Below are 24,272 nucleotides of genomic sequence, written 5' to 3'. Positions count from 1 at the left end.
GTTTTTTGAAGGAAAAAAATCATAAATATTCAGCTAAAAGTTTTATGTCTATACCAATAATAAATTTTACAATCGAACTTAAAAAGTATGCACATTAAAATTTTTAATTTCTCCAAATATTTTTATGAAATAAAATTTCTTATAGAAACAGAAAAACGTATTACATATTAGCACAGGGAAAGAAATAGTACACCTTTACTCTGCATCGATTTTTCCTTTTTTTATTAACACTATAGTAACAAAGAAAAAATGCAACAACTAACATTAGCAGTGCATTGAACAAAGTATTGTCGTGTCTTCCAAACACAAATATTTTTCATATTCAGCGTAGCACACTTCTGCTTTTCTGCGCCTTTTTGCTGGGCAAACACTGTTTCCCGACCACTTCCAATATTTCTTTCCTAATAAAGTAATCTATGTCATTCTCATTTTCCTTTTCAGAATCTATATCAATTTCAGAATCAGTATAATGCGAACTAAAAATTCGTGATCACTTCCATCCTCATATTCTTCAATAATTTTTTTGCCTTTGATACATCTTCTAGTAATTTTTACATTTCTTCTTAATATGATAAATTACACGATATGTCTGCCACTTTCTATACTTTCATAAATCAACTACATAACAGCAATGCGAATAGACAGGCTGGGTCTCAAGACCCAATCGAATCAAAAACAAGATTAGTGTTGAAAGCAAGACTAGTGTTGATGAAGACTAGTGTTGAGAAAAGTTTGTTTAAGTTTGTCAGGTCCATTGAACCCAAAGTGCATGCTCTCTGGTTAAAATTATAAAGTTTTTTCTTCCTCCTGCATCCCTTTGTGGTGTAACTGGAAGCACGCTGAACGCATACTCAGGAGGTCTGGAGTTAGAATCTCGACAAAGGTATTGCGGATTTCTTCAATTTCCTGACATAAAAAACATTCTGAAAATGATTCTACAAGTGGCATTCAAACTAAAAGGTAGTGGATAATAATTCATCAACACTAGTGTTTGATGACTGGGTCCTCTAATTTCTGGTCGCCTTTTAAAAGAGGTAGTATATAAGGCATTTTCTCCCACCTTTTTGAATGCCTTCATGATATAACTAGATATGTATTTGAAAGGTCCAGAGTTGAAATTCTGACAATGGCATTATGGATTTCTTCTGTTTCCTTGCCTTGAAAAATTCTTGAAGACTCTTTAAAATAACTGAGAAATTCACCTGTTATGTTGTCATTGTAAAATTACTGGGATCTCCGTGATCAGTTAAAAATAAAAGAAGATTTTAGGAACTATGGCAATCAGTACAAACCTTTATAAAGTTATAAAAGCTTTATAAAAGTTATAAAAACTTTATAAAAGCTTTATAAAGTTTTTTTTTTTTCCTTCTTTTCTTTTTTTAAATGCTGAACATGCATAGGACAAGTTCTCCAAATTAAAAGTTTGTTTTTAATGAAAATGCAGATGCCAGTGGGATTGTAAAATGTGAAGCAACATCTTTCGCATTTCTCATCAGGATCCAAATTGACTTTAAGCTGAAGGTTTTGAATCTTAAAGCAAGCTTCTGGAACTTGCACGTGCAGCTAGTTTTCATGAACTCTATTTAAAAGTGATATTCTGGTTTCAGCATTCTCTCTAGCTGATGTTTTAAATTTATGGATTGGTAATAACTCAGCTTATTTCTCATTCTATTGAATGTGTAGGCTCAGATTACATTATTTGTGTTTGAATTTAAGATTACATTATTTGTGTTTGAATTTAATTATCTGTTATTGCTTAATTTGAATATCCACAATTGGTGGTTTGACTATAACACAAGTTGTGCTTTTATGCTCAGTTCAGAAAAACCATACAAATGTTATTTTAAACCCTCTTTAGTACTTTATGAATTGTTAAGACATAATAATAGCTCACTATTAGTCTAATAGAGTATGTAGGCCTTAGTTTCCAGCTACAATTCAAATGCTTTGAGACTAATAGACTCAGAGCAATTGAATTAACCCATTAGCCGCTGGTGTTTTGTTAATGCAACGGTCAAAATAAATGAGTATATAAATATAACTACCTAAGATATTTTATACCAGCAGATGATTTTGTGTAGGGAATATTATGAAGATTATTTCTGTAAAAAAAAAAAAAAAAAATTGCCTTCAGCAATCATTTTGTTTATAATAATTAATCTCATACTTTAAGCAAAATTTTCGACCGGGTATTTTTGCTGAAAATATTTAACGAAAGAATTGCCATCTTTATGAGTGATCTATTTTTAGTCAAGGTCACCATTTATCAGAACACAACATCAGGCAGATGTTTTTATTTGTGTTGGGAAGGAAGGGAAAACAGGTGTTGCGCTGACGCAACGTCAACAGGAAACGGTTAGTCAATTTCCTTTTTCACTCATTCCTTTCGATGTTCTGGTTCTTGTTGTGGTTATTTAAAAATGCCTAGAACGAGGTACCTTACATTAGAAGAAGCCCTTCAAAGACTTTTTGATAAGGAAACAGATGATGATAATGTTAATAGTGACCAGAATGAAACTGATATTGTTGTTCCCCCAGAAATTGCAGAGGCTAGTGACAAAGAAGAAAGGAATGGCAATGTTTTAAATAATCATAATGATATTTTACCAAATGATACTGCTCGGTAAGTTGAAATTCACGTAAGAAGTAAGTTTCAGCCTTCTAAAAGCAGTTATAGTCATCCTAAAAAGTTAAAAAAGCAGAAGACTGAAATCATGAAGTGGATAAAAAAGGAACTGTTAGTTATGTCTCAGGAAGAACACGAAGAAAGAGATAGAAGAGAAATTATAAAAGACAAAATAGAAGGTAAAACTAGTGCGCAGATTTTTGATTTGATTTTCTTTTTGGTTTACTCTCTTCTCGTTGAACAGACAAATATATACGCTCAGAAAAAAAAAAAAAAAAAAAAAAAGCCCAGAATTTATTGCATCTGAAGCCTATATGAGAAGATTTATTGGAATATTATTACTTACAAGATATCATTCTTTACCTCAAGAAAAAATGTATTGGTCTTTTGATAAGGACATTTCTGTTCCTGAATCGATATCATATTTGCAGTACAGGAATATGAAGCAGAATTTGCATTTGACAATAGTCAAATGGACAATACTGATAAATTATATGAGGTGAGACTGTATCTAAACTTATTAAATATCAGCACTTTTTACTACTGGAAATATAAAGTCTCTTTCAGATTTCAGACACGAGAATGCATTATTCCTTTTGCGAGCTCCTATTGAGAGTGTAGAATTAGCCAGAAATAGATCAGCAACAGGAAGATCTAGTAAATTCAGCATTCAAAAACCATTGCATGGAGATGGTAGATATTTTATCATAAAGTCCATTGATAACAAAAGACTTTACTAATTCAGAAGTCAAACAACAAAAATCAGCGTTATATTTACCAAATTTTAACGCTGATTTTTGTTGTTTGACTTCTGAATTAGTATTTATTCGGCGTGTTATTGTGTCTTAAACAAAAGACTTTGTTGTAAAGAGTATCATAGCCAGACTGTTTACAGATGCAAAGTATGTAATGTAGCTTTACATCATGATTGTAATCAAGCTTTTCATGCTTGAATCTTTCAGTTGAAATAATCTGTATTTGTAAAAGAAATACAATGTATATTTTAATATTAAATTAATTACAAGTAAAGTGATTTGTAGATTTATAAAATGTTATACAGCTAAAAAAGTAATCCTGCGCTCCACTCAAAAGAAACATCACACGAGTACAATCCTACTCACTAAACATCCGTAGTCTTATTCCGCTGACATTGCGCAAACGCAACACTCGCTTTTTCCACAAGTAAGAGCATTTTTTTTTTACTTTCAATGTAAATTTATGTTATAAATGTTTAATTTAATATTTATTATTATTTTCACGAGAAAAGAAACATTTTTTGTAGTTTTGGCGGTTAATGGATTAAAAGTATGGAAGGAAAATTTATCCTTTCTAACTATTCGTTTATATAACATACCAAAAAAATAAAACACATTTGTAGTGATTTTCAGATGGTTCAAATAACTGTTTGTTGAACAGGCCCCTTTTGATTATGAAAAACTTTAATGTCATACTGTGCTAGAAGATAGGGATATGAACGAGCTGCCCTATTAGAGACATTGTGTGGAAGATATCAAGTCAGGTCCTATTCAATATTCAAATTATTTCAGAGTTCTACTTTTATTGTTCTGGAGGCAAGACTTTAAAGCCTCAATATGTTACTTGTCTATACTAAAGATGGACTATTAGAACTGATTTACTTTACTCAGTGAGCCAATGGTAATTCAATAAAACAGAGCAGCAGCTCCTTTACAGTTCATCCACCAGCAGCTCTTAGTGGAAGTGTGCCAGGAAAGTTCATTGAAAAATTTTTATTCCAAAATTCTATTTTTAGTTCTATGCAGGAAGGAGGTTTTAGGGAACCTTAAAATTAACAGTTGAAGAAATAAGTCACACGCATCAGCAGGTGATTCTTCTGATACCCCTACTTGTTTGATTCTTTGCACTCTTCACTCCATTGATTGAAACTACTCTTGATACATCCTGCTTTCCTTATCTTACACATCAAGGTTATTGTGAGTTGTAAGAAAAGAACAGAGTTAGTTCAGTAAGTAATTGGTTCTGATCTGATCCCACAATAGAAAGATTTTGCACACCTCTAGTTTACACCAATTTTTTTTTTTTAATTCATCAAATGCTTTTATATAGACCTAGAAGTGCTGGGTATGACACACTTCAGTTGAAATTATTTCCCATGTTTTCAGCTTTTTGAAAAATAACAAATATACTAAACTTCAGAAATGTTGACTAGAACACATTTACAGAATCTTCTAGCAGAAAAAAAAAAAAAAAAAAAAAAAAAAAAAAACATTTCTTGATGTGGAGAATTCTTGATGTGGAGGACATTTCTTGATGTGGAGGATTTGATGATGTGGAGAAAGATTTTTTTGACATTCCTGCAATTTTATGAGAAAAATTCTATACACCAAAGTAAAAATTTTGGAACTGCATCTCATTAGAGAGAGATTTATGGGGGGGGGGATAAAAGAAACTCAATGAGACAGATAGACATTCATAATTTATTTATTTCGAAGTAGAGTGCATCAGAACAATGTAAATAAATTAAAGATTTAAGAACTTTATTTATTCTGAGAAAATATGAAGTGAAAGTCCTTCTCAGTTCTATTAAATGCATTTTAGGAAAAAATCTTACAATTATTTAAGGGGACATGTGACATATTGACTGGCAAAAAATGCAACTATTTCGGGACAAAGGTTATTACGGTATAACTTTTCTCAAAATAAACGTATACTCTAAATTCTTTTTTTTTTTTTAATTTAAAATAAACATCTTTTAGATTATATAAAACACATAAAATGTAAATTTAGAGCTTAATGTCTTTAAAAACCAGTTGTTTAATTTCTCTTATCTTTGACGAATCTTTTGTGACAGTGTGCTAGTTTGGCACACTTTTCTTAAAAAATACTGCATCAAACTCCTTCAAATTTTGCACGATGGTTAAAAACATATCACATATCATTTAAGAATAATAAGAAGTATTTTATATTTTACTTAAAAAAATATAAAAAATAAATTAGTAAAATGTTTTGAAAATCACAAAAAAATGGTATTAAATTTTTAATATATCCAAAACTAATGATCATAAATTTTATATCCTGCGTAGTTTCAAAGAAACAGTTAAGATAAACAACTGTGGGAAATTTAAACCTTCTGGCCGAATAGTTTTCAAGAAAAGTGTACCGAAAGTTAAAAAAAATACATTTTTTAGAAAAATTGGGAAAACAATTTAAACACTAATTTATAACAAAAAAATCATTTTAACATTTTCTTGCACCATAATCATCTTGAACTGGCATTTCTGCATCTAGTTGTTTTTGTTTTATTAACTTATGTTTCTTTTTGGCCATTTTAGAAAGCTTTTGGTAAGCAAGATGGATCTCACAAATTTTATCAAAATCTATTTTCGCGAAAACTTTACCGATTAAAACCCTGGTTGTATTCCCAATAATTCCATTATTTATAGCGAGATTGTACACCATCATTAAAACATATTACTGCATCTAATAAACCTAATTTTAATGTGATGACTGTCACAAAAACAGTTTTTGGTATGCAAGTCCAGATGCAATTATTAAAACTTTCATTCGGGTTTTGAGTTGTTATTCACTTGTTTGACATATAACAGCGCAAGGAGCACCTGTCGTTGGCAACCAGCCTTGAGCACCTTACAGGTGACAGTGTGATTTAGCTCAGTTCCAACCCCAATTTTGATGGAGAACATCCCAGGGAGGACGGGTCTGAAGGTCTCTACCCTTCTTCCTCTATCACCCTCCTCTCGAGAAGACTTCTGGCTCGCCACATATTTTGGGTGCTTCCTTGCTGCATGGACACCATACATTTAAAAACACCAATGCCTTCTCCGAGATTTGAACCCGGGCACGGCATTCAGCGTCGCTAACCACAATACCAGTTGGTGGTGGTTTTGATTTCTTCCGTGAATGGTGGGTTTTGATTTCTTCCGTGAATGCGATTTGAGAGTAGTTATATTTTGTCAGGGAGCCTTCTAAAGACTTCCTCTTAGCTAATAAAACAGGTTCTAACAAAGAATGTTTATGAACATACTTTTTACCAGTTGATATGGCTTTATTGTTGCCACACCAGATATCTGTCCCTTCTCAACTGGTGGGCTTGCTAAGGTGGCTTGCAACTGGTGGGCTTGTTTACATTTTTTAATGAAAGATTTCGGTCTTAAAATTTCTAAACATGGATAAATTATATATTTTTGGTATCGTCTCAGGTTACTTAATTTTTTTAGCCCAAAATTGAAAATTTGAATATTTAAAAATTTTTATGTCGTATATCCCCTTAAAAAATTTCTATTTAATGTGCTTTCCCACTGACGATTTGTTGCCAAATAGTGCGATTTTGTGCCATTAATGTATAAGTGTAATGTCAGAATACATTCATAAGATCTTCACCTTACTTTCATGCAAACCAGATTACTTCTCAATAAGACAATTTAGTTTTGGTAAGGAAGATTTAAGTTAACTGCTATTTATCTGTTTCCCCTCCTAATTTTGAAGGGGGGAAGAAAGGTTAAAATTTGGATCTCCCTTCTATAGAACAGCATAGAATATTCAAAGTTATGGGTAATAATGAGTTTTAATGACCATGATAAGGAGACTTTATTTGAAAACAAATAAACAATGGCAATGCAGAGAGAAAAATTATGATATACAGTTTATGTTTTTATATGCTATGTCCATAACTAGTATCATAAGATTCTAATTGAATAAAGATCCTTTTCCTTTAAGCTTCTACTGGAATGACTGGCATAAGTTTGTCAGCATCTCTGCCAATTTTCATGGTAACAGCATTTTATAATTGCATAAGATGTTTTAATTTCATATACTGACTGTCAGTTGTATTTTGCATACACTCAGCCACCCAGAATTAAGCACTTCTTAAGTGTCCTAGAGAGTTGAGCTTTTACTGTATATGGAACTTATCAAGTATATCAACTTTCCACTAGCCAATAAATAGGTATGTTTTTGGTCATTGACATATTTTCACCAAATATGTGCAGAATAACTTATTCATTCAGTATACATATGTATGTGCACACACATAAATCCCCACACATAGAGCTTTTGATGAAATAATACTGGAATCATCTCACCCCTTTTGCAAGTTTGTTTTTATCATAAATCTCAAATAAAATTGTTCTTCAGTAAAATTTTAAATACAATTTAAAGAAGGTATGTTTAAAAGGTAGTTATATGGATTATCATAAAGAAAATTTAAAAAGCAAAGAAATCAGGATTAAATATAAAACAAAAAGATATACAGTCAAAAGTCGTTAATCCGGACTCGTCGGGACTTCGGCTATTCCAGATTATTGATTTTTCCGGATTATAGATCATCAGTTTAAATCCCGTAAGATGGCATGCAGAAATTCTAAAATTAAAAATATGAAACCATAATTTATGAAATAAAGAACAATTATGATCAAAAGGGAATCAAAATTTACAAAAAAAAAAAAAAAAAGCTTAATATTTATTTGTTTACTTTATTAAACATTTCTTTCAATGCAAGTTGTTTAAGTTGCTTCGTTTTATGTGATAATACTTTCTTCTTAATTCTATAAACAGACATAATTTCTTGTTCAGTTACAAAGTTTCGCTGTTCAAGTCCCATAATTGCTGTGCCGAGAATACCGACTTGTCAATCAAAATTTTTTCGTTTTCACTAACCTTTCTGTCACCTTCTTCATGTCTTTATCCATTTTTTGCAGCAATTCCACTTTTTGTTTGATGGACATCAAAACATACTTTCGTTTTGTAGATCCTTTGGGAGCTCCAGCATCGGAAATTCTATTTGACATAATCGAAAGTTCAAGTTTACTTTTATAAAATTGCTCTTACAGTCTGCAAAAAATAATAAGCCGGATCCAACTCGAAGATTAAGGAACAACGCAATCATCAACATTAACTGAAATAGATAATTAGATAATTTTAGCTTATACCATCCGTTATACATAAAACGTGCACGCGAAAACGTATTCTGCGCTTGCGCACACGCATATGCGCAGTCATAAAGGTCTTACACGCACGCGTAAATGCCTATGCGCATGTGTCAACGCAGCGCATGCGCAGAAATTTTTTAGCTTTGAGGTCCGGATTATAGATCATTCCGGATTATGGGTGTCCAAATTAACGACTTTTGACTGTAATTAAATCCAGAAAACTTTTAATGTTTTTGGTAGTTATTTAAATATAAGATTTTAGTAGATTTAAACATCTGAAACACAACTGTGACTAAGATTACAATATTCAAATATATACACAGACACACTGTCTAATTCTTATCTTTGGTGGGATTCTAGAAACTTGCTAAAATTATTTGCTAAATAACTTGTGTCAACATGATACGGAATTTACTGTTTGAACATTATTTTATTTCCAGATTTATCATACATGATGTTTATAGCTGCATAGGCTAATAAAATTAACACTAATAAATACAATGTAAATTTCTCCAGCCCCACTGGATGGTACATTGATTAGCAGGATCTAACAATACATGCTGCTAAACTGGGTTCAAATCCTGGACAAGATGCAGATATTTGTTTTCTTTGTACAATTAATTAGTGTGTAATTTTCTTTATACAATTGAATAAATATTATACAAAGAAGCCAGTATAAATGCGATCATAAATATTTCAACTAGAGTTCTGTTATTCTGAGTTACGTAAGTTTTCAATATATAGTATTAAAACACAGATTATAAAAATGCACTTTTATGAAATTTGAACATAAAAAAAACATACATTAAGAAAAGATATTTACTGGCAGTGTATTGGGCTTCCATTGTTATTTAATTATGCTAATAAAATACACTTAAAACTGAATTTAAAAACTTTTAAGTCCCATTTTGCTTGACTTTTTTTATGCACACAAAAGCATACTGATGAATGAAAAATACCTGCTATTTGGGTCTGCTCTTACAGCATTCTGCAGAGAAAATGTGGCATCAGAAAAGCTATTGTTTTGCAACTGAGACAGCCCAAGTTGTGTCCATGCCCATTTGCAACTAAAATGAGATAAAATTTAATAATAAAAGAGAAAAGAAGATGAAAGGCATAGAAATTTGTTTCACAAAGTATTAGCTTACCTTCCTAAACTGGCATTATCTGTAATGATTTTTAAAATTCTCATATTTTCTTCCTAAGAATATTAAAAATAATGTTAGTATCATTCCTTAAAACTATAACTGTTCAAGCATTCATAATAAAATAAACAGCTCACTTAGATTTGTTACTATAAAATACATCTGCTTTTAATATATTCAATATATTAACCGCATGCCTAATTATCCCGAGTTATCTCGGGTTCATATATATTGCAGTTAATTATTATCCGTGAAAACTCGGGCGAAGCAGAATTTGTTAGTACAATTTGTTTTATCACGATTTTACTTGGCCTGGAGGAAATTAATGGAAATATTCAATTTTGATTGGCAGTTTGCCAAATTTTGTTGGTTGCACGGTTCTTTTGGAGGGACTGGTCATATGTTTCCCTATTGTATGGTATACGTCGGCTTGCGGATTAGTAATGTATAAAGAAGGATACATGCATTGAAAAAAAAATAAAATAAAATAATGGCAATGATGCAAGATAGCAAAAACGATGATTTTTCAGATAGTGATTATGAAGAGGTGGAAAAATTTAAAAAAAAAAAAAAAAAAAAATCAAATTCAACTAGACAGTGTACTCTGTGCTCCCTTGAAAGAGATTCCAGCAGCAAGCCAGTAAGAAAAGAGACCACATACCAGTGTAGAATGTCAGGTATCACTTTGTGTTGTCCCTTGTTTCAAAAACTATCATACAAAGACTAATATTTAATTTTTTTCCATTTGCCCGAGATAACTCGGGATAGTAAACTAATATTAAAACTAAATGTTTTACACCTTCAAAAAAAATTAAAAATTCAACTTAAAAACCTATATATTTTGATTTGTTTTGTTGTATTTAATAATAAAATTAAAAAAAATGTGATGATTTTTTGCAATTTTTTTTCAAAAAAATTTGTAAGGGAAGCAGTGAAAGGACTAGTTGAAAAAAAAATTTTTCCATAAAAACAATATTAAACAATCATCAAACAATGAAATTCCTATCTCCAGAGAGTATAAAATTATGCTAAAAACATATATCATCATGTATTTCTTCAAAACACAACTTATTTTTATATAATTCATGCATAACTTCTAAAATTATATAAAAATGCTGAACTAAAAGAGCACTTAAATATTTTACATCATTTGCATAAATCAGTTCTTTAAAAAAAAAAAAAAAAAGAAAGAAAGAAAGAAAAGATAGTATTAAGAAATTTTAGTGACTACTTTGAATGAAGTGTATTTACTAAAAGTATTTTACATTTAATAAGTAAATTACATGTAAAATATTTCAATTAAACAATAATAACACATTATCATAGCAAGAAGAAAAATCATTCATTTCTCTCATCTTGAATATTTTAAAGCCCATTACATTTTGCATTAATAATCAATGAACTAAAATAATTTTGACTATAAAATTATCAAGCAGTTCCTTCATGACAATTAACTATTACAAAAAGTTCTTGCAGAGAGATACAAAAGTTTTAAAATATTTCCATTTTAGATAGATGAAAAAAATAATTACCTCCTTTCCCAGAGCTTTTAAAACATGACTCAAAGACATTCCAATTTCAGTATCAGTGTTGTCAAGATGAAATGCTTTTTGATAACACATGCAGGCTTTACTAAAATAATAAATTTTACATATATTTTGCTCCATACATTTAATTTATTTAATTATTAAACAGTTACTTAATTTGAAAGAAGAAGAAACTTAGGCGTGTTTAAAAGTACTCATTATTTCCATTGCAGATTATTTAATGAAAGCAATATTATCAAGACACATATACCATTAAGTCACAATAATATGAGAAAAAAAATATTTAGACATGGTTTCAGCATAAAAGATAAAATTAATTAATTAGGACATATTCAATCAACATGCAAAATAGCAATAAACATGCATAACATGAAACAACAATTATTAAACATATCATATTTCAATAAAAATTAAGTTAAATGAAATTTAAAAAAGCAACAATTAAAATAAAAATCAGTTATCAATACAAATTAAATTTCATCAAAAGTTAAAATAGTTCAACAATTTTACACTTCAGCAATCTATCATTTTTTAGTTTCCAACTTAATAATACTGGTTTATCAGATTTCACCTTATAGAACTGACCGATAAGCATTCTAGATTTTAAAAAAAATGCTCTTTTCACTTTGGGAAGGAGGATGCTGCCTCAGGAAAAAGAACTTGTGTAAACTTCTAATTTACTACTTAAAAAAATATAAAACTGCAAATTAAGGAAAAGTAAAAGTGATTGAGATCCCATCTCAAAAATCCTGAAAAATACTGAGCAGTAAAAATCCAACAATTTTAAATAATTCTGGATACTGTTGTAAAATAAAATTAATTTATGATTCACTATATCAATTCACACAGTTGCCCATCTATTTGGCTTCTCAAAAATTTTTTAAAAAATAATTGCTAAACTGAGTTTGCGCTTTTTTTTTTTTTTGTGTGTGTGTGTGTGTGTGTGTGTGTGTGACTTTTTTTTTTTGGCGGGGGAGTTACTTTTTAGGAGGTGCTGTGTTTATATTTTCTTTTGCTAACAACTGAAAATTCAGTGCAATCAGCAAAACGTTTTGATGTGGACTATGGCTTTTAAATTTTATGGCTCTTTAAATATTAAAATCAGAAATGAAGTATTCATATCAGTTGCTTTTGGAAGTAAGAAACTCCTAGAAAAAAATAGAATGGGTTCATGGAATATAAGAATTTTAGTAAGTTGTTATATACTTTAGCAGCTTGACAAAAAACAGCATGTGAATAAATGGCACATCATTATATGTGATACATTACCTTTTATCGCATATATTATTCAAATAATAATGACCCAAGTATAAGAAATTCTTGGAAAAATATGGATCTAACTCAGCAGCCTAAAAGAATAATATATGATTAATGGAAAAAAATTATTAATTTGAAATAGCAAAATGAAAGAGAGCAGTCAAAATTCATACTTTAATAAAAATTTTAAATGCCTTATCCTTTTGTTCAGATTCCCAAAGAACTAGGCCAATCAAATGTAAAGAGTAAGAAGATTCTGAAAGCGCAACCGACTGCCTCAACCTAAACACAATGTAGTGAAAAAAAAAGCTTTCAATTATATGAACATATCTGAAAAAACACAAATACAGTAAAAGCCAACTATCTGTCACTCAACTAACTGGGAAGCTCAAGTAACTAGAACATTTTAGAATTTTATATTTTTTTTAATGAAAAAGAGATTTAATTTTTAAATGAAATAAATTTGTAAAAGCATCATAAAACATGCATAAAACTTCTATTCGGAATCTCACTTATAGCATCTAAAATGTGAACAAAATTACATAGATGTCTTTTAGGAAATGTTCCTCCTCCCCTGCCAAACATTGCATCTCCATCAATTATTCTAAGAATTTGTCCTTGGAACAGAACAGTCTTCATAGACACATTTCCTGTCACACCATTTTTCGACAAACAAAAATTGTAGCCACTTAGTGTAATTTCATGTTAATACAGAATAGGCATGATGTTACAAACAAGTTATGATCTTATGTATGTAAAACCTAATTAATTCTTTTGATATATTAAATTTTTTTAAAGAAGGATATAAGTTAACTACTATCAGTCTGCTCTTCCTTTGCACCTTAAAAAAATAATTAAAATTTGAGACCTGCTTTGTACAGAGCAAAATACAGAAGGGTGTTTTTAAAGTTATAAGATCCTAGCATTATCAAATGTTGCACAAATGAACCTAATGTGCAACTTTATTCAAAAGAGATAAAGAATGGTGATAGAATATGAAAAATTATGACAAGTGATATAAGTTTTTAATATGCCGTATCCATATTTTACGCTACTGATTATCTAAGAGCAGTCTTTTCCTTCAAACTTCTGCTGGTAGAGCTGGCACAAATTTAGGAGGTTCTCTGCCGACTTTACAGGTTGACGGGATTTCATAATTTGTTAAGATGTTTTATATGTTAAAAACCTACAAAAATATGTCGGCCCAAAAGCCTATGAAAATATGTCAGCCAAAAAGCCTATGAAAATATGTCGGCTTTTATGGGTGGCAATAAGAAATCTTATTATAATTACACAAATAAGAAAGCTTTGAAAGTTAAATGTAAGCTTTGATAATAAATGTGACTGTTTTTATAATTTTACACCATATATTTTACCTTCTATTTCACTTTTTTTAAAACTATTAACTGCATTTTTTTATGTGCCAACTATTTAGAATTTTCACATATCTAGCAATCGGCACTTCCCAAGCTTTCCATAGCTTTCCATAATTGAACTTTTCTGGTAGCATAAAATATAAGATTACATTGCTGAATAACATATATATTACTGCAATTAAAAAAATTTTAATAAACTGCTTGAATAAATAACTTATTTTTCATTAAATTTTTGAAATCACATCTTTAATTATATGATTATTATTTATAAGTGATAATTTGATTAACTTTTTGGCCTGGGCCTTTGACAACTGTAAAAGCCTTGAAAGGACAGGGTTTCTTGAAACTAATGCTTTGTCCTCTTTAAGAAATCACCTCCTATTCGCAACAAAGTCCTTGTTTGTAGTTTATGGATTCTCAGAGGGGTGCATTTATTTCACAAAAGAGAGGGAAATGTAGGGATTAGTGACTAGACTTCCAGATGTTTTTCCTCACTGAGAATGATAATTATTCTGAAATCAGAACACTTAGGGATATGCTAAAGGAAATATAAACTTCCATTACAGAAAATGTCATTCTTTATATTATAATGCATAACTTTTTTACAAAAATTTCGTTTGAATTTTAAAATAATGATTTTAAATTATATTACTAAATTATGTGTCTTTACAAAGTGATTACAATAATTATTTCTATTACATCTATATATTAATGTTATGCTATAAAATTTCTCCCACTATTTAATTATTTTATATGACTGTTAAATTTTCTTTTAATTTTAAATTTGTTTTGGTACATATGTTATCAAAAATAAATAAATCTTTAAAATTTCTTTCATACAAGAAATGGTTGAAAAACAAATGCTTAACGGTGCAGAAAAGATAAAAAAATTTTATTCCAATGGAACAGTTAAAATAAAACTCTATGGGAACGCTGAAATTTTAAGTCTACATAAATGTTAAAATTCTGCATGATAATTTACTGTTTACAGAATAAGTTTAAGTTTATTTACTGTTTAAGCAAATTCCATTGAAGCACACAAAGAAAAAAAAGAATAAGTTCACTTGTTGATGGAAGTGAATATTGCTTTTCAAAAACTTAAATCAGAATTTATCCAGGCCTTTGAACTGAAATTTCATGCAAGTAGAAGTTTTATGTTACGTGTGTGAAGTTGTTAGTATACATTCATTTTACCTCAAGTAAGAAAATTTAAGTTGTTAAGTACAGCTGAGAAGCATTTTTTATTGATGTATTTGCATATTTTGTAAGAATTTATGCTTGTGTGTTAAACATGCGTCTGTTAGCTTAGTTGAAAGACTGTAAATACCAAATCTTGATGCCAATTCAAGTCAAAATAAAAGCAACTAGTACAGTACATTTTCAAATATAAGCTGAGACTGCAGCAGAATGAAAGGTCTCCCCAATTTGTTTCATTTTTTAAACTAGAATAGTAAATCTATAACTAGCCATTCAAGGGATAACTAGCCATGCAGCCTTTCTGAAACACTCTATATATCAACATAATAATAACCTGATGATGCTCTTTAACTTAAAGCACCTTCCTAAAGGTATTTCACCACTGCATATATCTTTTTCTCCTGACTGTAGAGACTGTGTGAAATAAATATCTTCCCTCCAGACTATCTGTTTTTGGTTTAGAGAAGCAAACAGAACTACATTTCACATAACAGCAAACAAACAAGTACACAAGTGAAATATTTTTGGATAAATCCAAGATTCATCCCATTTAGTTGCAATATTCCTGCTCTTAATTCAAATGTCCACGAACAAAAATTCTCTTAGCTTTGCACCTCTTTTGCTTAGCATCACCTTTTAGCCCTTTCCATTTGCAAGTTTATTAAATTTGTTCACAAAACAATGATAAATGCGTTGGCATAATATTTACAAAATAATTTTAGGTATAATAAATCCTGAGAAAATAACAGTATGCACATTCAAAAGACGAATAATGAATGTTTTTTAATCAATATCAATAACTGAAATGGGCTTAATAGAAAAACACTCATTTCTTATACTCATACCATATACAAGCACACAAACAACAAAATTTTAATCAATCTACTAAAAAAATATGAAATAAAAATCATACTTCTGTAAAGCATTAGGATAGTCCTTTTTCAGAAACAAAATATAACCCTCAAGTTGTAAAACATCAGCATTATTTTCAAATTCTGGTTTTAGCTCTTGAAACATCTATATGATAAAGGGACATACATGAAATGCCATTTAATCAAATTATATTATTAATTAAATAAAAATGTGACTAAAGAATACACTCTTGAATATGAAAATGTTTTATTATTTCATTAAGTAGTAATTAACTAATGTTAATTTTTTTAAAAATCTCTTGCAATTTATTTATTTTTCAGTTTATTTTCATAGTTTTTTGTTTTTCTAAAAACCAGGAAAACTTTGCAAAATATAAAGTTCCCCCTGCAGGTGTTGTTGGCAAAAAATATATTAATTTTTCTGTTTTGTAGTTAAATGCATCCATTAAAGTAACTAATTTACATGTAAGATTCTTATCTTAATTAACCAGTTCTTACGATTTTTGTCTTTATTATGACTTCTTCATTCCATATGTTCCATCAGAATGCAAATTAGCTTTCATAGTATATAAGCTGAAGTTTTGAATCTTAGAGAGGGAGTTTCTGGCAATCATGTCATACTGTTAGTGATATTCTGCCCTGGCATTTCATGCTAGTTGATACTTTAGTCTTTTGTGCTGGTAAAATATATGAGCTGGCTTATAGCATATTTTATTGAATCTGCAGTCTTAGAATACGTTACCCACATGCTTATTTATTTGATTATTTTGCTTAATTTACAGCATAACAAGTAGCAGTTTGTCTGTAGCACAAGTCGTGTTTTTTATATACAGGGTTTAGACTAAATAAAGAGGTTAAGATATAGTGATAACTTGCTAACCTGTCTAGTAGGGTCTGTAGAACTTCAGATCGACATCAATCCTACACACATACTAAGACAGTCTTTTAGGTTGATCTTTGGATTATGGTAACTTAGCGATTTTTTGGCGAAAATTTGGCGACCAACTCTGCTACAGCAACCCTCTATTTTTTTTTCGCCACCATTTTGTCTTCACGAAGTAAAGACATGTTTCTTTTCTTTTTATTTACTCAACACTTTTTATTAGCTGAATTACACTGATGCTAGAAATTTTATGTAACAAAGCTGCTTAATCATGACAAATATTAACTGCAAAATTGGGAAAAAGTGCACAATCGCAAACTCCTTGCACGTTGAATAAGCACATATACATAAACCATTTAGCAGAATAGCACATATACATAAACCATTTACACGTCGACTTATTTTTACTTAAAAAAACATCCCAGAATTGCACAAAAATGGCATTGCTCACACTCTTAACTTTATCCATCTACACTGCTATTTTCTCATAAATTACAAAAATTTGCACGAAAATGCAGGAAAATTTTCTTAATCTTTAAACTCGGTAAAAAGCACATATATGAAATTACCTGATCGCGAAAAAGTATATACCCTTTCCAAGGATGAACATTTCCACGTATAAAACAAATAAAATATCCAAAAGCTTTTACCTCTAAATTATCTATTATATTATAAACGTCACCAACGAATTTATACGCAAACATTAAAAATAGTTACAAATACTTAGTGTCAAATATTTAAATTATTTCCATACACGTTTACTTCAACTGAAACGTATACCAAATTCCTACAAACATAAAATTCACAAAATAACTATCATTTAATTAAAATATCACTAAACCATGTACACGCTGACTTATTTTTACTTAAAAAAAATCCCAGAATTGCACAAAAATGGCATTGCGCACACTCTTCACTATATCCATCCATGTACACTGCTTTTTTCTCATAAATTAGAAAAATTTCATGAAAATGCATGAAAATACTCAACGTATACTACTCAAACGTATTCCAAAATACTACAAACATATAACTCACAAAATCATGATCATTAAATTAAAAAACACTACTTAAAATATAAATAAGCACATACATTAAATTAATAAAAATTAGATTATAATCCTAATTACTTTAAACTAAATCATCGCTAATAACAATTTTCCAATAATACCATATTAATTTATTTACTCCTTACATTTAGAACAATGCATAAAAATAATATCCTCAAATGATTAAAAATACTAACTTACCTAATCTTCTTCAGAATCTTCATTACGTGGCACACACACTTCCCTACAGAAAGAGTTTCAATCGGCTGCAGTACTACTGCTAATTTCTAAATCCGAAATCCAGTAGTCAACTGGCAGTCTATTCACCAATAAGAAATTAATAAAATTTCACCCATACTCAAACTACTTTCAGCAAACCACGTACCCTTCCTTACACTCCGTTTCACAAAATGTCCATTTTCACCAGATTTCTTGCACCGCCATTCAAACTTATCTGTAATATCCTTCCTTTCACACAATCTCAACTTATTATTATTATCAGATAAACACATTAAAAATTTAGAATTCACTTTACATAGCGCCATGCAATCCGAAAATTAATCAACACTATTTCCCACAACACACAATGAAGCTTAATACAAAATAATTTTTCCAAATTTACCCCCTTTTCCGATTAAAGAACTGTAATTCGTCCATTAATGTCACATGACATATCTCATGATCTCTCATTTCCCTCACACAAAATAATGCGTAATCGGAACTGAGTACGTCTCACATTATTACCAAAGTCCTAGGTAGTAACCTTTATCGCCTCCAAAATGTCGCCAAACTAACTTTTACCATATTCCAAAAGATCAGCCGTCTTTTATTCACTAGTTAATATCGATATCTATATATTTTTTAAAAAGCTTATCTGAATTGAATATATTTACAGACCACAGAATTTACAGCTTTGAAAAATTATAATGGCAATGAACACATGCTACTTAAATTCATATATTTTATATTGATATAACACAATTATAAAAAGAATTCAAAAGATTAAAAAAAATACCTTTTCTGCTTTGTCTACCTGTTGCATTCCAAGCAAAGTGAAACAAAAGCTTATCAACACTTCTTTAGATTGTCCTAAATATTTAACACTCTATAACAAGAAAAAGTATACATTTTAATTGTAATATAAGTAATTAAGCATTAACATTTTTTTCCCAGACAGTAATTACACACAACAATATAGTTACATGTCTCGGATACGTGACAGCATTTGCAATGCAATTCTTGAAATCTATGAATTTACCACATGAATGGATAAAAAAGTATAAAATATGAAGGAATATTATGTGAAAAAACAAGCACAGATTATATTTTGCAATTTATAAGATGTTCAGTGCCCAAATTCACAAGCTTAGAGCAGAGACAAATAAATGGTCATGAAATTATTTAACTTATATTTTAATACGATATTAATTAACAAAAATAAGCTTAAAAAAAGAGGGACTTAACTAAGCTAATTACTCTTTATGTTAAAAGAACAAATATGGCCTCACACTTCGTATTTAATCCTTAGCACTTATATGTTGCCATATAATTGCCATGGCATGTTTTACCATTGATGTCATATGTCGCTATATAGTTGCCACAATAGGTTTTACCACTGTATTTGTATGTGGCCATATAGTTACCAACCCATTTTTTACCAATACATTCATATATAGACTTTTTTGGGGGGGGAGGGGGACACTGATGGTGTGTGAAGAGAGAAGCTAGACAAAGGGGTAGTGGTTCAGTCAGCCACAGAATTTTGTTGCAGTGTCCCAGACATCTTTCTCCACTTTGCCTTACATACTGATTTTCGGCATATTGAACTAGATAACCTTGGAAGTTTCTTCTGCATTTTCTTTGCATGGATATTACAATTTAAAATTTTTACTATCTTAAGAATGTCGAAACAATGTTTACAAGAAGGAATTATAAATCAGTTGGAAAGTAGTAATGATGAATTTTACCCACTAAACCTACAAGTTGAGGTGTAATATATTTTCATTGTGAATGAATGTGAAAAAAAAAAATCTCGAGTTGATTCAAAATCTCATAAACATAAATATGAATGTAAAAGGTTTATGAAATTGAAAAGTTCTGAATTTTAACAGACATGAATTTTATAATAAACATATTTTTATTTTTATACCTCAACATCTCAATAGAATTTTCCTTTAACATGTTTTAAACGAATTTTAACACATTCCTTTATTGGTATGTTAAAAGATGTTTAGGAAGAGAAAAATATTTCTCCAAGTCTATTTTGTCAGAATCAATGAACCCTGAATTCATGTTTGCTACAGAAGTGTAACTGGGGCTTCTTGAACTTCTATTTCATTTCAATATTTGTTCTTTTCCTTCTTTCCTATTGTTATTTAGTTTTACTACACATTTAACATATTAATGATCTGTATACTACTTCAGTACATTGTTGTTTAAGGACTGCTGAAATCTGTATGTTGTACTTTAGCAACAGTAATTAATTTCTGTGCCAAGGTAGATTAAGCAGATTTAGCAGCATGATATTCTTGGTTGGGATTGTCAGATATTTCTATCAATCTGGACTTTTGGGAAGATATATTTGGCATAATTTTTAATGATTTTAATTTGCTTCAGATTGTATTTGGAATAAATTCTATCATAAAAGTTCACGTTGGAAATTAACACAGAACAAATATACCACACAAGTTCACCATCATTGTTTGAAGAAGAATGAGTATATGTAGGGTTTCATAAGAAATTTTCATATGCCTAAACTGCTCACACTGATAGCAGTGTTCTGAGTATGGAATGTATAGGCAGTTGGGCAATTAAGGAACACTATCTTGATCTATTTAAGCACACCAGGGTTTTAAATACCAATATAACATCTTTTGTGCTTATCATTCCTTTTTCTTAAGTATTTTTATTTATTAAAAGCAACACCCACATTTTGATGTGCAGGTTCATGAATGAATGAATTTATTTTTGAATAATAATTACATGCATAATAATTTAGATGACGTAGTACAGTTTTGATATTGGCCTTTTTCTTCCATTATGCTTCAGTGTAGCATTAAATCTGAATAGATAATACTTCCATTTGATTGAGCATGTTCATTTTACTAGACCAATATACACAGTATCAGAACTCTTCATTTCAAAATAAGAAATACATTCATATTTTCCTTTAAACCCAGCATGCAGTAAGCATGCTATTTATTTAATATGATAAATTTTATTACTGTTGTTATTAAGAAAGAAATGCATACCAAAATCATTTACTTTATTTTGCTCCCATTTTGCTATAAATACAATTTTAAGGAGTTATAAAAAATGTTAATATATTAGAAATTAAAAGCTCCAATTTTTCATTATTTAACTTTTATGCTAAAATAATGAACAATTGCTTACTGATTATTTTTAAAAGTTACTTTGTGACAATCTAGACCCTAATTGAATGCCCATCCAGCAGAAAATTAAATACAGGACTACACTCTGTCAATTGAATTATCTGAAACTATTAGCCAGCTGTAGACAATATCTACTTAACCATAAAGCTGACATAATTTTATTTGACCATAATGTGACTGAGACCACCAGTCACAACTACAAATAAAGTTTAATCTAAAATACTCATGCTCAGTTACATGGTATGCATGAATATATTTTTCCTGTTCAACCCCTCCCAGCAAAGTAAATTAAATTATGCTAATTTTTTTAAAATCAGAATGCTACGAAAAGCTATTTAAATTATTGACAATTTGAACACATTGTTAAATAAATGACTGAATGCAAAAATTAAAATTTCATGTAATTAAAAAAGCAATTTAAGCATAAAACAATTATTTTTCCCCCACATCAGTTATTAATAATGCCATCCACACAATGAAAAAATGTCACAGGAAAATAAAACGGAAACATAACAAACTTTTTCAAAAGCTTTTAGAGCTGAATCCCAGTTTTGCCGCCTACTGGAAGCCTGGCCTAGTAACAGGTAAAATTTACCAATTACATAGGAAGGAGGATTAGATTTCAATGAAATTTCTACACCTAAAATAAATCAAATAATTCAAGATAATAAACATAATAAAAATAGTTACAATATACAGGGTGATTATAATTAAAGTTGCGATTTAAAAACTCTGTAACTTTAAAACTACTTGTCAGAATGACTTGATATTTTTCTAGAACAATCGTGAGGCAATGGAATTTTGTTTGGAAAAGGGAAAAAAAAAAAAAAAAAAATTGCCAAAATATGCTGATAGATAGCGCTGTCAGGGTTCACAATTCTGTTGGTATGCAAATTACTAAGACATAACATGCATACTCAGGCATGGCTAAAATAAAAATGCAGGACAGACATAACATTTTGCCTGAGTGCTTCATCATGACTCTGATGAAGAAGATCCTGCTCTTCTCTTGAAGTTTTCTTTATCAGAATAGAAACTGTGCGCTAACAGCTATCAGGAAGTTCTGGACATTAAAAGGCATAAAATCTGGCCCATTGATCACACATGGCCTACGGAAAATGATAGAAAAATTCAAACAGACCGGTTCATTTGATGGGAAATGAGGTAGAGGACGAAAACCAGTTTCGATGGCGGCAATGGAAAATGTGGCCACTGCATTGCAAGAACAGATGAACAGTGATGCAGAAATCAGCAGTGCACGGAATCAGCAGGGCAGTGATCGAATGTTAAATATGCCTATCAGCACAGTGCTTACAGTCTATGGAACATCTTGCGCTGTTATCCGTATAAGATAACTCACATGCAGCAGTTGCTACCTTCTGACCTGGAAACACGTGAATCGTTTGCACTACAATTTCTTGCCCAGATGGATGTGGATGTAATATGGATGGACGTAAATATCCAAAATTGCAAGACATGGGCAACCAAGAATCCGTTCCCATTGCAGCTATTACCTCTTCACTTTGAAAAGGTTGCTGTATGGTGCAGAATACAATCAGCGTTTGTCGTCGGTCCATTCTTTTTTGAGGAGATCACACCTGCGGGTCCCCTTATCAGCACCATCACTGGCAAGTGGCATGAAGCACTTTTGTATAACCATGTCCTTCTGCCACTTCACCAACATCAGTATGTAGATTGCACAATATTCATGCATTGTTACTCCTATGAAGCACATTGTTACTCGTATGATGCAGCTGCTGATAACTCATTACGGAGATGACAGAAACATAAGCCTCCGTTTTCCAACAGTATGGCCACCCAGCTCTCCGGACTTAAACCTGTGTGACTTTTGGGGATATCTGAAGAAGGTTGTTTACAGTGAGCAGATTGCGAATCTGGAGAATCTGAAGACAAGCATTACTCACCACATTCATAGCATCAGCACAGGTACCCTTTGATCTGTTGAGGAACATACAGTTTTGCACTTCCAGTTAGCAACGGAACAAGGAGGAGAGCATATTGAACAACTTATGCATTAATCATCCACAAGGTGTTTGTTCCGTGAAGCTTCTCTTCTCATTATCGCTACTTTCTCTGTAAATATGTATTCTTGTCTTTTCGCTAATAAAATTGTCGTAAACTCTTAGAGACTATTGTTTCCTTTCGGTTATACATCCACAACAGCAATGTGGACACTAGCAGCGCCATCTATCAAAAAATTCTGGAACTAGTTTTTTCTTTCACCAAACAAAATTCCATTATCTCAGGATTGTTCTGGTAAAATACAAGTCATTCTGACCTGTAGTTTTAAAGTTAGTGTGTTTTGAAATCGCAACTTTAATTATAATCACCCTGTATTAATAGCTAGAATAACACATAATATAATTTATACATAACAAACACATAATATTTCAAAGATTTTGTAATTGAAGTCCTTATTCATTTCAGTTTTTGGTTTAAATTTGGGGAAAGGATTAACATTTTCTGCAATAAATGAATTTAATAATTTTCTTAATTACAGCTAATGTTCACTTTTAATGTTATAAACCAGAGTGAAGCATACTAACATCTTTCCCTTTTCTTTAAAATGAGCTTTATCTGAACTATAAGCCAAGAGCTAAGGTAAATAATAAGATAATTTATTAATTTTTTTTCAAAGCAAGTATACTGCATATATAATGAGTATAAACTGCAATTGCACATAATTTTAATTTTTATTTGAATGACCAAATTGGTATTTTAATTTAGATATTAATTTAAATTAATCTTTATTTCCTACTCATAAGTACAATAGAGATATGCGAAGAATTACTATAATAATACACATATGCTTCAGCAAAAAATTTATGTAATAAAATAGTTTCACAAGATTAAAAAAAAATTACATATAATTCAAACACTAGTTGTAAGCATTAAAATCAGATCATTTAATACATGAAAATATTACAGGTTATTAAAGAAATTTGCCTCCTTTTCCAAACATAAAAAATTATTTTCTATTTGT

General features: G+C 30.2%; 1 protein-coding gene across 3 annotated transcripts in view; it reads right to left on the bottom strand.

Annotated features, from left to right (window-relative positions):
• LOC118192801 (tetratricopeptide repeat protein 37) overlaps nt 1-24,272 on the bottom strand; it is a 144,459-nt gene that overhangs the window by 74,541 nt on the left and 45,646 nt on the right. For 2 of the 3 annotated variants that reach the window (XM_035363814.2, XM_085819503.1), the window contains exons 11-18: nt 21,787-21,908; nt 18,892-18,981; nt 15,986-16,089; nt 12,673-12,781; nt 12,512-12,591; nt 11,228-11,327; nt 9,699-9,751; nt 9,510-9,617 (exon numbers count right to left, since the gene is read on the bottom strand). In XM_035363814.2, the coding sequence (XP_035219705.1) occupies nt 9,510-9,617; nt 9,699-9,751; nt 11,228-11,327; nt 12,512-12,591; nt 12,673-12,781; nt 15,986-16,089; nt 18,892-18,981; nt 21,787-21,908 (766 nt within the window). The remainder of the gene's footprint in view (nt 1-9,509; nt 9,618-9,698; nt 9,752-11,227; nt 11,328-12,511; nt 12,592-12,672; nt 12,782-15,985; nt 16,090-18,891; nt 18,982-21,786; nt 21,909-24,272) is intronic. The other variant, XM_085819504.1, reaches the window with a different exon arrangement.

This window comes from Stegodyphus dumicola, chromosome 6 (genome assembly GCF_044657685.1).
Source record: "Stegodyphus dumicola isolate Sdum_Otavi_A_Nest chromosome 6, ASM4465768v1".
In the NCBI taxonomy this organism is placed as follows: domain Eukaryota; kingdom Metazoa; phylum Arthropoda; class Arachnida; order Araneae; family Eresidae; genus Stegodyphus; species Stegodyphus dumicola.
The sequence above is the reverse complement of the archived record's forward strand: the minus strand, read 5'-3'. Positions and strand labels throughout refer to the sequence as shown.